Source organism: Curcuma longa, chromosome 21, assembly GCF_044706935.1.
Source record: "Curcuma longa cultivar G26 ecotype Majalengka, Jawa Barat chromosome 21, ITB_CL_G26_1.1, whole genome shotgun sequence".
NCBI lineage: Eukaryota > Viridiplantae > Streptophyta > Magnoliopsida > Zingiberales > Zingiberaceae > Curcuma > Curcuma longa.
In genome coordinates this window covers 13,138,581-13,155,640 of record NC_133881.1, presented here as the reverse complement: position 1 = coordinate 13,155,640, position 17,060 = coordinate 13,138,581, and the positions used below count along the sequence as shown (strand labels likewise).

Sequence of the window (17,060 nt, the reverse complement as noted above, 5' to 3'; positions counted from 1 at the left end):
TTTGCAAGGCAGGTAGTGGAGGCGGTGAGAGGGAAGGGTCCATATAAACATGCAGCTAACCACGGTCGAGTAACGCGGTAACCACGGTTTGTTCGACAGGTGTCGACGGCGTCCAAACTAACGGTGCCGCCAGTGCACTGATAGACAAGGGGGCAAGTGGGACGCGTGGAGGGAGCAGAGAACGGCGGAGCCATGCGCGCAGCGCGAGGTGGTATCGAGGCGGGCCCAGCGACAGGACACGTACTCTCATTTGGCGGAGGGTGTGCCCTTCCATTTTCTCAAAATCACGCTTCTGCCACTTCGGTTCGTTCTGGATTCCCGAGCCGGTTCGACCGCCGAACGAACCGAGTAAATTGGACGGGTGGACGAAGCAGGTGCCTCCGCGTGTGCTGGTCCAGCGATTCCTTCTTAATTCCGTATCATTACGATCGACAAGAATAGGTGGTCCAGTGCGGTTCGGTCCGGTTTAGCTGTCAGTCCGGCCGTTGGGGTACGCCTGCACATGTAGCCCACTGGCGCAGAAGCAATAATGGAACTGGTTCAACGAATCGAATCGATCCAGCAAGCGGATGGGTCCGAGTAAATCGAGAGCCAATCATGAGTCGCCAAATGTCGATGACTTTAAAACGTAATGAATGCCCTCTGCATGGGGACGCTCTCGCTAGCCCTCTCCTTTCCCGGCTGTGTCCGCGAACCCAACCAATTCAATTTTTTTTAAAATTTTTTTATTAATAAAATATTCAAAGTTTCACTATTTAGAAATTTATAATAAGAAAAATCTTTAATTTGTAAGGCACGTCGGGGGCAATACCACCTCTTGGATGGAATTATAGAAGAAAAAAAAAACCATGTGATCTTAATTAGAACTGATATGGGTTATGTCAATATTTAGAAATTGACGTGGTTAAAAATATTATAGAAAGAAATCGGTCTCATGATTTAAATTTATTATATAAAGAAGTCGAATTATCACATTAAATCATTCAGATCAATTAGAAAGAAGTCAGATTATCTCTTCATAATTTAAATTTATTATTAAAAAAGTTGAATTGAGGTAGCTATTGGTTATTTTAAATCATAATTGAGTGTTTAAGGGACGTGGTTGTTCTTTGCATTTGAAAGGTTATGATGTCATAATTCATTTGAATATACCTCAACTATTAGAGTGGAAGGAAATGTTACATTCATTAAAGTAAATAAGGTTTGAATTAATAAAGAGGTAGATTCTTTCTTCTTTATAAAAAGTATTTTACTTTTTTAATTAAAAGTATGCAATCTTTAATATTCTAGTAATATTCTTATATTTTTCATTCATTTTTATTGTATCACTCTGACTAGAGCATCGAAAGGGTAAACCAAAGTGCGCCTTGATCTCCTTTCTAACCTCTAGTTGAATATTTTCATTGGACACAAATTTCTTGGTGGCTAAAGCCCGAGTAACCGATTCTTCTAACCGACTCCATGATATTATTTATTCACCCTAAAAATTAATTATACATACTTTATCAAAGATTTGACTCATCCTCATATTCAAATTGAAATAAGAACTAATATTTTCTTCAAATATCTTATCAAATACATATTGAGTCTCTCGGATATGGAAAGAGATTAATTCAAGAGTCAAAAATGTAGATCATCATCTCTTGAAAATCAATCCCTCTCCATTACACAGTCTAATATTTAAAATTTTCATCAACGTGAAATTAAAAAAAAATTTTGTACACAATCTTATTCTACTTCGTAGAAGATTATTTTTGAGTGTCGAATGAATTCGTGACCTATCATAAGAACGCACTAGCAATTAATTAATCAGACAAAATCTAAAGACGCGAAAGATTCATTCGGATAAGAACCAACAAACTTCATCATCACTCCAATTAATAATTAATCCATGGATTGGAGTCTAAAGCAAGAAAAGCTCATTAAGCACTTAAACAGTCACATCCAAACTACGGCAGAAAAGCATAAGGTCCAAGTTTAAGCCTTTCCTTTCAACCCGTGGATTATATAAAAAGCACCCTCCCTTTCTAGTGCTGTGCTGTGGATTAGGAGATAAAACATTTCAATTTAAACTAACAAGAATAGTAATTACTAATTAGGACCAGGGAAAAATTAATTGTGAGAGTTAATTGTTTGATTAATAAGTCTGGGCGAAGGAGACCGTGGATGGCTTATCCTCTCTGGGCCATGGGCATTTGACATTAAAATAACGATGGCCAAGAGGGAATTAAAATAAATAAATTATAAATATAGTTAATAATAAATAAATATTAGATAATTTATTAAAGCTAGATTGTATTTGTTTATATGATGGTTATGAAATCTGGACCGGACTAACTGGTCCAAGAAATCGGACCCAGTTGATCCGGCCCGATTCTATAAGTGAATTAAATGTGCAATAAAAAATTTCAAACCGGTAAAATTAATTTGTTTATTAACTAAAATTTTTAATAAATATTTATCACTGTCATGTGATAATATAGAAATAAAACTTTTCTTCATCCTGTCGTAAATAAACTCTCATTTCAAAATTAATCATAATTATCAATTTACTTTTCTCATATTTCTTTGAAATGTTTTTGTGATGTAATCGGAACGTTTCATAGACGGCCTCAATCCAACGCAATAGCGTGATTTATCTTCCATTCTCATGTGGGATAATAAAAAAAAAACCACTTTCTTTAATGCTACAATTGTAAGGATTAATGCGTGGCCCAAGCACACGTTATCTTATGCTGATAGATTAGAATTGGTGGGCATAATTCTTTAAGGTATGATATGTTTTTGGCTATTTAGGCTACCAATTCCAAGTTGAAAATATCAAGACTATTTGTCGAAGTTTTGTGTAGTCTTCTAAGTGACCTTTTATCCCTTGGTCTAAAATTTATCTATCAAAGAGGATGGAGGCTATGGTCTTCGGGATCTCCTCGCATGAAATGAAACTTTGCTAAGTAAGATACTTTGGGACATACAATCTTAGAAGAATTCTCTATGGGTGAATTGGGTGCATCATCATTATGTTAAGAATACAGATTTTTGAGCATGGAATGTAAAGCTTTTAGATTCTCCTCTAATTAAAAGACTTATTGAAATCTGAGACAAGATTGTCCAGAGATCGAATGGTGTGGGGAGGGCTAATATGACTATGATAGATTAATTTATTGGTGGAAAAAAAGGAGTTTCTAATGCTTATTATTTTTCATGTCATGGGATTTGGAAGTAGCTTGGAGTCCGATGGTGGGAAAGTCAAAAGTTATATCTAAACATCGGTTTAACACGTGGATCTTAGTTATTAAATAAAAATTTCCTATATAATGAAAAGACACAGCAAATGCAAATATCTTATAAATATCATTAATTTGAATTAAACTCGAAAGGATAAATATGTAAAAACATTTTGTGGGTAAGTAATTTAAGCATAATTTAGAAAATTAGAAACATAAACGCGCATAAATATTTGTACTTGGTTACTAACCGTCTAATTTGGAGCCATCGTACGGGTCCGAACAGCCTAAGATATTTCTCGAGATCATTTCATCCGTCGGATCTCACGTTTCCGGCTTGGCCTTCCGGTGCTCCGCCCACCCGAATCACAGTAAGATGATTAAAGAGATCCAGCGGAGGAGTCAAAGACCGCAAAGGGGAGAAGAAGAAGAGAAGGGGTGGTGACCGGACCTCGCCGTCGCCCCTCTCGCTTTCTGACCTTCTGGCCTGTACCTGATCCGCGGGCGTCGATGGGGGCCCTCCACGCCGCCGGGTGGCTCCTCACGTCGGTGCTCGTCGTCGCCGTCTGCTTCTCTGGCCTGGCCTGCTTGGCCGGAGCCGATGACGCGGAGGTAGTCAATGCGACGGAGGTGATCAAGGGGGATTCCGCCAAGGAGGGCAGCTTCGCGGACATGATCGACCGCGCGCTCGAGAAGGAGTTTCCCGACAACGAGCAGAATGGTGGAGGTTTGTGCAGATCTGAGTTCTCAGTCTCTCGCACTTTTATTCCACGGATGGGTTTGCCGACGTGTGGAGATGTGATCTGGGAGGTAGATCGTTAGGGTTTTTGGAGGCTGGACCTCTGTTTCGTTATTTCTTGGTTACTTGGTCCTTGATATAGCCATGAATTCAGAAACGACCATTTTAGGTTTTTAAGGTCCCTCGCGTCTTCTCTTTTATTTTGCTCTTATTTTCTAGTAGGAAGTTCCACTATGTTCGATGCTGAAATTGTCCAATTGAGCTTACTATGGTCCTTGTATTGGACAGTCCGGCTGTCCGTCTGCTTTAGGAGTTGCTTTCCAAGCTCATTTTGTTGCTAATTTACGGGATCTGATTAATTGACCTCGAAATTTAGGGTGGGTTATGGGAATTTGGTTCAGATTTAAGCTTATTTCAATTGGCATATGTTAATTCAGTCAATTTATCTTCCTTGTAACTCAGGCTTTAGTAGTTCATGATATGAATTTTCTAATCCTTGTAGCCATAATATCTGTTTGCCTTTTTATTTCTGTGAGATATACTGTACATACTGACTTCTACTAAAACTGAAATTTTATATTGCAAAGGAAAAGTTTATCAATCTACTAACGGTTTTATTTATCCTGTAGAAACTGACCCTGGTGGCTTCAACAATAGTGTTGCTGAAAATCAGGTATAGTTTATAAAAAATTTAGATATTTGAGTGATTTCATAAAAATGAGCTTTATGCATTAGATTTGCTGTCTTTAAACTTGTTCATTTCAGTTATAAATGAGTTAGTTTTTTTCCTGCATCTTTATTCATTGTCATTCTTCCCGAAACGTATGAAGCACATGTCAACATGTTTTCATAAAAGTTTAACGTTCAGTCAAGTTAATTGTAGGTCTTGGATGATGATCTTATCCATAAAATTTGCTATGCTAAGTATTTTTCAACTGGAGTGAACTTTGTTTCATAATCAAGCTAGATATTCATAGGAGGCATGTTACCAAGCTCAAGTTTAAGTTGTGCGGATAGCATATTATTCCTTATGTGTCAACTATCTTATCTTGTCAGCTATATCTTGAAGGTGGAGCTAAATATGTAAAGAAACACATTGCAGATATCTAGGTGTTAATTTTGAAAGTTCTGTGCCTAGTGATTCTGATTTACATTGCAACTTTTTGGGCTGCCTAAGTTGAACATAACAAGCTTGGAAATACTGATAGGCATTTTTAACATGCCTTTTTCAGACTGGTGTGTGCAATAAAGAATAAATGATGACAGAAACCTTGTTAAACAATTGATTTGTGTATACAACTATTTTAGACAAAACATGGAAAATTATCTCTAACAATCATTGACAAGAATAAAACTAGTTCACCGTTTAAAGTTATTTTGTCCCTATTTAGTTCTTTGCTATAGCTCCCATTATGATGCTTATATCTGTCAGGAGTTTCTTGGATGTAGATATTTTTGACTATATTCATAATTGTTCATCCTTTCAGAAGATTTAAAATTTCTCAAGTTTTTTTGTGAGAATTGTTCACATCATTGCTATGCTTCCTAACAATTGTATTGATTCATGATACTGAACTCACTGTAGATTATTACATGAAGTTCAAACAGATATAACTTTTCATTTTTATTGTTTGAATCTTTACCTAACTTCTTTAACTAAAGCACTAGCAATATTTTTTTGGTTATTAGAACTTAATGGTGGTGATAATTGAGCAGCTCATGATTATTCTTCTTTTGTTTACTAGGCAGTTCTGGAGACTGTAGCTAGAGTCACTACGAAGAAGAATGAAACCAAAGAGGAAAAGTATGTGCTCCTTTCTTTTAATATATATTTTATTTACATTTCTCTTTTTTTTTTCCTAAAATTTTTTTATGGCTTCTATAAAGTTCAATGGAGGGACAAGATGAAAAGATGAAGGTAGCCGACTCCAAATACTTGGGAGTTGGGACCATCATGGCTTGTATTTTAAAATGACTTGACAGAAATTATAACCGACTCCCTTAAACCATCATATGTGTTTTCCAGGTCTTTTCAATTTCATGATGTTTTTAATCTGGATAATGAGAACCGAGTTGAAGACATTCCTACCTTAATAGATCGTAAGGTATGACAAATACCTGTCCAACTCTCCAAAGTGTGAATGTTAGGAATTTTTTTTGTATACACACGAAACTTGTGAATCTTTTCTGTTATCAAATCTTCCTATGCTTATTTTGACCTTTTATCATTAGGGATACTCAATTTTCGATGAACCTTTTTATGATAGGATAATGTTTTCATCATATCGAATCCAAAGTCAAAATATCCAGTGCTACAATTAGACCTAAGGTAAATTCACAAGATTATGACTGTGAAGGTTTCAGTAGAATGATTTGTTTGTCTTACATACTGTAGACAAGCTGTGCAGGTTGATTTCTGATCTTGTGGTGGTTATCGTGTCTGCAACATGTGGTGGAATTGCATTTGCCTGCGCTGGGCAGCCAGTGAGTATTGAAAGTATTAGAAAATAGTGTTCTTTTATTGGGATCATCTTCCTTTACTTTGAGTAATTATTAAAATTTAGCCATCTATATTTTCTTCTATTGTGCCTCCATTTGCAGTTCTTATTACTATGTGTTCGATATCTACTAATCATGAAGTATTTCAGGTAATAACTGGCTACTTGCTTGCTGGATCTATAATTGGACCAGGAGGCTTTCGCTTTATTAGTGAAATGGTGCAAGTAAGTTGCTTTCACTTTTCTTGTAAAGCATCTGAAATTAAGCCAACAATGTTGATTTACTTTGATGACTCAATATTGTATCCAAAAAATTATCTCATTTGTTCACCAATGCTATTGGTATCGAACTATGACAATCCACTTCCATATATTAAAAGAAACAAACTCTGCTCTTGTATTTTTTTTCTTGGGTAAACTTTATTCTTGGCTGTGAAATTAACTTATGATGAAACCCAACAAACATTGCTTTGAAGCAACATAAAGAGAAATTTGCAAACATCTTGTGGTAGTAATTAATATTAATATTTTTTGTTATGTTATATGATTTTATCCTACTTGTTGAGCTTTTATTAGGACATTGACTACTATTTATGTTGTTTGTACTTTTTAGAAATCATCTTTGGCATTGCTGTATCTAGGTTGAAACAGTAGCTCAGTTTGGTGTAATCTTTCTTCTTTTTGCTTTGGGCCTGGAATTCTCCATAAGTAAGGTATTTTGCCAAAATCTTTTTTACTTGACCTAGAAGGCACTTGGAAGTCATAGATCTTGATGCTATTGTAGTTGCTCTTCCATTGCCTTTACAGATTAGAGTTGTCCGTGCTGTGGCTATTGGTGGAGGATTTCTACAAATTCTACTATTCATGTGCTTATGTGGTGTAATTGCATCAGTACGTTCACAAGTCTCATACACTATTTTTTGTTGGAATCATCCTTTCTACTATCAAAAATGCTTCATACTACTTTTACCTACATTAGCTTCTTATGCACACTAACTGCAGAAGGAAAATCATTTCTTTCCTTTTCCTTTTCGAAAGTATAAAGCTATGTTAGAAAAGGCTCAATCTATAACTTTATATTCTTAACACCATGCTAAAAGTAGATATATTCATAATTTTTGATACCATACTGACTTAAATTATCCCAAATAAAAATGTGTGTACACTAAAAAAAAATTAAAAAAATAAATCCTTTAGACTAAATTATATTCTTTTGTGTTTGTCATCCATCACCATCCTGCTGTCTATTTTCCATACTCCTATGGGATCTTCATTTAAATATGGATTAGATCTGTTTGAGGAGCTGGTGTATATAACAACAAAAGTTCAATCTTAAGAATCTACCAGCAACATGAGGTAAGTTCATTAGTTTATACCATGTGATATATACTTGAGCAGAAGAATTTTGCTGTGCTTAGTTCTGTATCAAAATTTTGATGTTATAAACAAAGTGGACTCTTAGAATCTCAATGATTTTTTTCTTCTTTTCTATGCACGGCATCTTTGCAATATGGCTTGGTATATTGTCATAAACATATCATTTAACAATTAGCTGCTTTTTCTGTCTCAGTAATTGACGAAAATATTAATTTAATAGTTTAATGTCTATGCAGCCCTGTCTGTCCGATTATTTTTTCTGTATATGTTGTTTGTTTTGTAGATGTTAAATTACTGGGTTGAAACTATATGAATATCTAATTAATAAAAATTGGAACCAAAAATTCATGGTACATGTAATAGTACCATATATAATGCTTGCCTGCATACACTAATGGTTAGTGGTATAATCTTTATATGTGCTGTTTTTCAGTTATGTGGAGGCAAAACTTCAGAAGGAATATTTGTTGGTGCCTTTTTGTCTATGTCTTCAACTGCTGTGGTTAGTTTCCATTTGCTGTAGGTCAAGATGTTAATTACTCTTTTTTTCTCCTCTTGGTGAATATAATTATATATATTTCAGAAGCTAATACTAAAAACAGGCTCTGCTTGGTTGTGTTTGCACGATTGTCAACTGGTGGGTTTAAAGGCCCACAAACAAAGCATGTTTCATTGTGATTGGGCTGGAACCTTTGAATTCTTGTTACACCCTTTACAACATGTCAAATCATATTGATGAAAATAGTTCAACAGATGAAAATATTCTTGTTGAACTATGTATTAGTCAGGTTACTCTTTCTTTTATTGTGTTCTTTTGTTTCAAACTTGGTAGGTATAGAGAGCTTACAATTTGCAACGAGCAAGCAGAAATTTCTGATGATGAACTGATATTCTCATGTAAAATTTTGGCGTAGTGAGCCAAATAATTTGTTCCAATTAGTAGTTTCACTCTCCTATGTGTTGAATAAGTATCTTTTCATAATATGCTTCTTTGCAGCATGGTGAAATAATTTGTTTATTTTGATTATTTAGATGTTCAATGTTCTTCTGAACATTAGTATTATACATCCATATAGACAAAGTTTACTTGATAATAATTGTTCATCGGAAGTAGTTGAGTCATAAGTCACATCAAGTAGCATTTGATAATAGCGAACCTAGTGATGCAGGTTTTGAAGTTTTTGATGGAAAAGAACAATATCAGTGCTCTTCATGGTCAAGTTACTGTTGGGACACTCATACTCCAGGTGCTACAAAGAGTTTCTTCTAGTCCTTTTGTGACAAGTGCTCCATATCAAAATTGCTGTTTGTATGAACTGGGATATTAATAAAATTTTAAGTAATTTTCAGTAGTGCTGCACTCATTTCTTGAGACCATTCAATTTATGTTTGTGGTGGTTGAAACTTATTCTAGGATTGTGCTGTTGGCTTGCTGTTTGCACTGCTTCCCATTTTGGGTGGTACATCTGGTATTTTCCAGGGGCTTATGTCAGTTACCAAGTCGTAAGTAGTTTATTGTCCTATAGGTTTATTTTTTATCCAGTATTTTTTTTCTCTCCAATGTTCTTTTTATTCTATGCGGGCTTACTTTTTGATGTTAAATTTATCCAAATGATAGGGCGAAGATTGAAGTCTAGTCTACTGGTTTTTCCTTATACAGTATAAGAATTCCAGTTATATTGTCTATTTCTTAAGTAATTGCTTAGAGCTCATAATCATGATCCACAGTTATTGACAACGTATGGAGGATCCATTTGTTAGTTGTGTGATAATAATTTGTTAAGCATTAAATCCATGGTTTGAAATCTCATATCATGTTGTGCAGTACAATTGAAATATGTCGTTCCAATAAATAACTGAAAGTCAATACTACTTAACATTGATACACATAATGCCCCGAGGCTTTGGTGTAGCGGTTAGGCACTCTAGTGGTTAACTAGACACCTAAGGTTTGAATCCTAGCTATGGCGCATTGTAGGGTATTTTCCTCCAGTGGGATTACAAACCTAAGGATGCTGACCACTCCGGTTGGACAATCGCGAGTACTTCCTGATTTACTTGGTGGGCAGAATGTGAAGCCTGACCGTCCATCCTGAGATTAATCAACTCCTAGAACCGGATACTCGGTTATAAAAAAAAACACAATGTCTCCTATGACGTTGTGTCAATTGTGTCGATAAGTAGTTTGTCATACCAATGCTCGACACCTCCTTGCCATGCTGTAACAGAGATCAAGATAAATTGTGATAATATTTTTTTATAGGTTGTGTTCATACAAAAAAATGTCAAAGTTATACTATTTTAGATGAAACACAAAGTCAAAATTTAAGTATATAGATGCCTTATATTCTTTTTCCTCTTTTATCCCCTTCCTCCAATTTACCAACGACACTATACATTGGAATGTTGACAAATATCAGTTAAAGACCAAAACTGATATTAGATAGCTTGAGATTTTGAACATTGGTTAAATCCTATGAACACAACATTTTGTTTTTGTTAAAAATGAATATTAGATAGCTTCTATTTTAGTATTTAATTAATTTTGGTTAGTTGCTTGGAAGTTATAAACATGAAACTATTCCTGAGTTTGCCTTTTTAATGGGTTCCTTGCTAATTGGTTGTTGAAAGATGGCTTCATATGGGATCAGACTAGTTTGTAGTCTAATGAAATATAAGCCATTTACAACATTGCAATTTTTTTTAAAAGGAAAAAGATAAAAGGTGGAAACTCCTTTTAAATTTTATCCCAATTTCCAAATCTATGGAGGATGAGACATGGTTCCTTATTCAAAATTTATCATGGTTTATCCTCTTTCTATGGAACACCTATATCTTAGGTTTACCTTTTATTAATACTATTCGCTACACTTTTCCTCACATGAGAATTTGTACTCTTGCTCCCTCAAAAGTTTGTTTGGAAAGAAACTCACTTCCCTTGGAGAGAGGATGTAAGTTTGATATGATTAGACACCCTTCCCTCCACCCCCTATCCCTATGCCTCTTCTCTCCACATCTAGCAGCATTCCCACATCCATTGCTGACAACTATGGTTTCCACCCCATCCCTCCATCCTTGAGAACAACCATCAATGCCTTCACTTTTTACTCCGTTGAAATGATGCTAATTTGGTGTCCATCACCATTTCCACTACAAGTCAATTATCCAAGATCTCTTGCCCTCCCTACCAACTAAGAAATGAAGGTCCTATAAATCTACTCACAACTTCATTAGATCTATTTGTTTTCTGCTTCAAGTTCATGCCTAGATTGACTAGGGATTGATCGATGATCCCCCTGCGTCTCCACTGTTTCTTTTGATCCAATCTTGGTCTAATGCGTGAAGGGCCTAGGTAGTGATGCCTTACTACCTAGTATATATTTATTTTCTGAAGAAAAATGAGTTTATATTTTTGGCAGGGGAGGGAGGGCAATTGAATGAACTTAAAACTAGAAGGAGAGGTAAATTTGAGAAAAAAATGAGGCATTAAATTTTTCAAAAGGAAGCATTTTCTTTTTTAAAAAAGAGTCAAAAATATGAATTTGAAAGAGAAAATTATCGCAACAATAAAGAACTTTAACATGAAATCTGAAAGAAAAACTAGGGGGTCGAAAATATGAAATTTGCTTCTCAGGAGGCAAAGTAAAAAAGGCCGTCTCATGTTGGCAAATTGTATGTTTCCCTCAAAATGTGTTAAACATTTGAAGAGCTTTTAAATTTTGAACTATAGTTATAAAAGTTGAACCAGATCAGTTTCAAGACATTTGTTTGGTCATCAGATTGGTGGGCCAACTGGTCGAACTGCATGTAGACCCAAACATCAAGCTGGTTGAGTCCATTAGTTAAAACAAACCTAGATCTATTGTCTAAGCCATAAATTCCAACTAAAAGAAAATATATTACTTCCATTACATCAGAAGTTGGTGACAATTGGAAATAAATCTCCAATCATGTCTCAAGTAAACAATCAAATTATCTTTTAGCAAAAGTAAGCTGTATAACTTGTATCCAAACAACAAAAACCTATAAACTTAAAATAAATCTGCTGAATAGGAAAAGTCATAAGATAAATTATTAACTATACCTAAACGCACATGCAAGAACTTATATAGCAAGAAAACTCCTAAAGAATCACAAATATAAAAATATGGTCGAGTTATAATTTATCTAATCTCATATGTTGTGACCTTTGTATTTTAGTCATGAAAATGGGGAATTTTTGTTATTTTTAGATAAATGAAAAAACTAGACCAGTTTTCTGAAAACCTGCATATTTTTCCAGTTTTCAGAAAACTGGTGATCGAACTGTTCTTGGCTGGTTTTTGATCCTCGGAATCGATCTGGCAAGCAACTCATTGCCCCTCTTTTCCAGTTGAAATGCCAGTTCGATCTGGTTTTAATAACTATATGACCTTAGCATTTGGTTTAGACCAATGAATTAATTATTTGGTTAGTCTCTGCAGTCATTTTGAATTACAGGGGATTAATATACACTGTGCTCAGATTGTGATTGTAATTGTAGGACGTTACTTTTTAGCTCAGCAAAAATGATTTTAGCATTTGGTAGTAAATTTATGCCAAAATTATGAAATCATTCTTCCTAGTTCTTTTGCTTCATATTCACATTTTATTAACTATAGATTTGTTAATTGCTCTTCATGAAAATGCCACCAGGTTGATTATGCTTTTCACCTTTTTGGCAATTCTTTCTATACTATCTCGTACTGTAGTTCCATGGTTTCTTAAGCTGATGATCAGTCTTTCATCCCAGGTACTTTCAACCAAGTAGCAAGCTATTGTACAAAAAAGTTTCATTTGTTATCATGCTCAAAGCTTTATGACATGATTGATTATATGCTAACAAATTCACATGTCTTTTGTGCAGACCAATGAACTTTATCAATTGGCCTCTGTTGCATTCTGTCTGCTGGTTGCTTGGGTTTGTTCCCTACTCCGATTGTTTAGCTTTATCATTGGATTATTTCTCCATGTTAGCACAAATTTTTATATCTTCAATTATTGGCTATGATGCGATTACATCACAGCCTAGGAGGGATCTTTGACTTGCTCTAATGCATTTACTCTATTTGAGCCTAATCTGTTATCTTAGGTTGACGTTATGTTCTTAACTATATAAGTAGAGTTCTTTATAACTGTTTAATATTGTTGAATATCAATTTTTTTTACTGGAATAAATAGAAAAAATGGGCTTTAATTCTTTCAGAACTGACTCATTGTCCAAATCCAAAAAAAAAATGAGCTTTAATTTCTTTAGAACCGACTCATTGACCAAATCCAAAATAGCTTGATTTTGGTTCAGAATATTTATTATCTGTGAAAATTTTCTACATTGGACTGCAAGTGTTAGAAATCTGCCCATCTTTGTATTTTAGCAGATTGTTTTTATTTAAACAGGAAGAACTAAACAAGAATTTGAAACTTCTGGTTTTGAATCAAAATATTATATAGACAATATTGGCTGGAAATCCATGTGTTTCAGAAGTTGTCATCTCTGTTTTGATTGAAGGTGTTTTCTGCCTGTTAACAAGTATTTCTATCAGGGTTTTCCCTTGGATTCCTCCAATCCTAGAATGAGAAACTATACGTGTTGAGGAATCAACAAAGCTTTTTGGCAGATTGGCAGTTTAATGCCCAATTATCTTACAATAAACTATTTACTATCTGAAGTTGTTTCTATCTCAAGATATTACTTTTTGTATTCTATTTATCTCAGTGTAGTGATAAGCTTGGTTTGAGTCTTGAGCTGGGTTCTTTTGCTGCTGGAGTAATGATATCAACAACAGATCTTGCACAACATACCCTTGAGCAAGTCAGTACTTTTCTATCACTGTGTTTTGACATATAATTTTTTTTTGCACTACATATATTCATGATACTGCTAATGTTACTTGTTTGATTATTTTTTATTAAAATATAGTTTTTTTCTGTGTGTGTAAACTCAGAAAGAAAAAGTTTGCTGTTTGTTTTTTCTTGCTACTTTGTTTTTTTTTACTTGCATGATTGGGTTAAGCTTTTATGATTAACTTATGACTCATGTTTTTGCCCTCTAGGAATGTGGCAACTTCCATACTGTGTTTTAATTAAGCTCATTTTTCTAGTGTGTTAGCGTTGTCTGCTGTGTGTTAGTTTACATCCTCAGTTATTCATTGTGCAAGAACGAAAGTCAGGTTCAGAGACTAGAAGGTATGATGCCCCCAGCCTTCGTTTCACACAAGTTAGAGTTGATCTGATCAACCATATTACAACTCTTGGATTTACCTAGCTATATTTATATCCATGTTAAATGAGGGTTAATCTCAAGGTTAATGCCTAATGGCGTGTGGAAAAGGACATTGAGGCATTTGGAAACTCTGAAGGCTGAACAATAGAAACAGAAATTCAGTTGCTTTTAGTTTCACTACCTATGTATAACCCATTTTATAACAAGTGAAAAAAGATGCTGTGAAACCTACCCCAGATAGCTGGTGTGTTTTGCTTCCTCATCAATATACAATCATTAGGCTATGCAACCAAGTCTAAGATGTATATTGATCAAATGCATATTATGAGTATTGTTTGTTCACTCCAATCAACTATATTATTAACTTAGAAGTTTAATAAACACATCGAGGTAATAGGATCTAGAACTTGAATTGTTTAATTTCTGCAAACTAAAGGGTAACCACTCATGGAAATTTACTAAGCTATGCTAGATTGTTCATACTGTCATCACTTAAGTTAAACTATACCTTTGTCATTGATGAAATCTGATTTCATAAATAGTTGGGACTTTCCAACAAAATGACGAAGTTAGCATCAATAAATTCAATAATCACTTTGTTCTTTATGTGGAGCTCAGGTTTTGGTTATTCGTACTAAAATGTTGTCCTCAAGTTTCTATTACATCATTTCTCCTTCCATTGTCACTTCATTGCTGCAATATTTCTTCTATATTCTCTTACTTCTGGTTTATTATTTTTGCAGATTGAACCCATTCGTAACTTCTTTGCAGCTCTTTTTCTTGCTAGCATTGGAATGCTAATACATGTTCAATTCCTATGGAATCATGTAGATATTTTATTGGCAGCCGTAATCCTAGTAATCATTGTAAAAACAATTGTGGTGACACTAGTTGTAAAAGGATTTGGATACAATAATAAGACCTCACTTCTTGTAAGAGTCTAAATCTCACATTCTTATATATATGTGGTCATACTATGCTTATCTTACTTTTTTTTTTCTTTGTAGGTTGGCTTGTCCTTAGCGCAGATAGGAGAATTTGCATTTGTCCTCTTAAGTCGTGCTTCAAACCTTCATCTTGTCGAGGTTGTATGGATATTACCTTTTCGAATTCTTAATTTTGTTTGTGCTCAGTCATCATCAGTCAGGTTTGCAATCGCCACTAGGTCCAACTTGGGACTCGAGTCATTACTGAAATTGTTTATCTGTACCTTTAATTCTGGTTTCATAGGGCAGCTGAAGAATGACAAAAAGTTAGCATATGTTTCAGTCAGATGTATTTTAAAATTTTTCTTGGTAAATACAATATAGTGATCCGTTGATACCTTTCTATGTGGAGCACAAAATGAAACTTCCCAGATAATAGGTCCATAAGCAATCCATGAATCATGATGCTGCTACATGTTGACAAGAATTGACTAATTTCATGCATATATACAATTTAGGTTTTCATACTACAACATACTTTCACTATTTGAGATGCCAACTTTTATAGTAGTTGTCCTTCAAAATGGTAACTTCAGCTGCTCCATTTTACAGGGTAAATTGTACCTTTTACTTCTGGGTACAACTGCACTTAGCTTGGTAAGTACTTCTCGATAATCAAGATTTTATCTATTTGAGATTTAGGAGATAGGAAGCCACTGCTATTAAGATGTTTCTTTCATGTACAGCTTGCCTCGTCAAGAAATATCAAGGATTAATCATGTCTTTGCATGCTTGTTTTTAGGTAACTACTCCATTGTTATTCAAGTTTATCCCTGCAATCATTCATCTTGGTGTTTTGCTGCGATGGTTTTCTCCCGATAGCATCGAGGTAATGATATTGCATCCTTGACTATCCTCTGGGGACATTTGGATGTTCCAGTCCATGTTAATAAACAAGTTTTATCTGCAGTTAGGGCATAAAGGTGATAGCCTTCGGTCCGATAGTGCAAATAAGCGCATGGCTTCAATGATTCAGGGTTCTCATGATTCATGATAAGAAAAATCATGGGAGTCCATGCTGCAGCTAATTAGTAACTGAAGATAATGACTTAACAAGAGCATGTATCGCAGGGAGAACATGTACTGAAACCAGATTATTTCATGGTGCATATTAAATTTCAAAAGCATGGATGAATTCCCCTGCATTATCTGAACGAGCATACTTTCTATCCACGGGAGAAAGCCTTCCAGAAAGCTATATTGATTAAATTTTAGCACTAAATGGGATTTAACATACCCTATCCCTGGTGCAGTTTTTGTGTAAAGCGCACGATAATGTATATTTAGTTTGTTGATATACTGCATCTTTGAGATTTGAGTTTTTCCCTTCATATTCATTCAAACAAGTCCTAGAAATGCTGATTCATCAGCATCCATTTTGTACTCAAACCTTACCCTCCTCTTTTTATATTTGAAGTCTTGATTTGTTGTATAATTTTATCCGATATGTAACAGAGTTCTTCAAGTTTTTCTCCATAAACTGCATAAGTATGATGCTAAAATTGGATCTGGCAGCTGTGGTTTGTTAAGAGTGTGCTGGGCTTGGATTCACAATGGTAGCTTTCAGTTGTAAATGCAAATTGTGAATCTACGATGCATGTCTGTATTACAATTTAATGTCAATGTCATTTTATTGATTCAGTCCAATCTTTATATAATCAAATTTGAGTGCACATTCTACAGTTAAATAATTGTTTCAGATCGTAGTAGACTAGAGGTGTTAGCTTGTTGCCTGCTGGATCTAAAGTCTAATAGGCATTCCTTGTAACTCTGTTTCCTTTATTGAATATTGTTAATTTACCTCTAAAAGATCTTTGCTTTTATGCAGATCTGCCTGCCCTGAGAATATGATCCTAGGTGACATGAACTAAGCTTGCGAGAATTCGTAACTTTGTCTGAAAACGTCTTGCGCCAACTTAATGAATCTTGAGTCCGGATTTTGATCTGCCTGCACTATCTCAACATTGCAGTTAAGTTCATAATTGGTCGCTGCTT

General features: G+C 34.8%; 1 protein-coding gene across 1 annotated transcript; it reads left to right on the top strand.

The window, feature by feature from the left end:
• The first annotated feature begins 3,626 nt into the window (after positions 1–3,626).
• Positions 3,627–16,396, top strand: LOC141815412 (K(+) efflux antiporter 4-like). The gene is made up of 20 exons (XM_074703363.1): positions 3,627–3,951; positions 4,593–4,636; positions 5,709–5,767; positions 5,990–6,068; positions 6,231–6,292; positions 6,372–6,447; positions 6,612–6,686; positions 7,103–7,174; positions 7,269–7,352; positions 8,272–8,340; positions 9,008–9,085; positions 9,253–9,341; positions 12,513–12,609; positions 12,724–12,777; positions 13,573–13,668; positions 14,823–15,011; positions 15,087–15,164; positions 15,618–15,662; positions 15,808–15,894; positions 15,976–16,396. The coding sequence occupies exons 1-20, from the start codon at positions 3,735–3,737 to the stop codon at positions 16,057–16,059; spliced, it is 1,734 nt and encodes a 577-aa protein (XP_074559464.1). The 5' UTR covers positions 3,627–3,734; the 3' UTR covers positions 16,060–16,396.
• Positions 16,397–17,060: the final 664 nt, after the last annotated feature.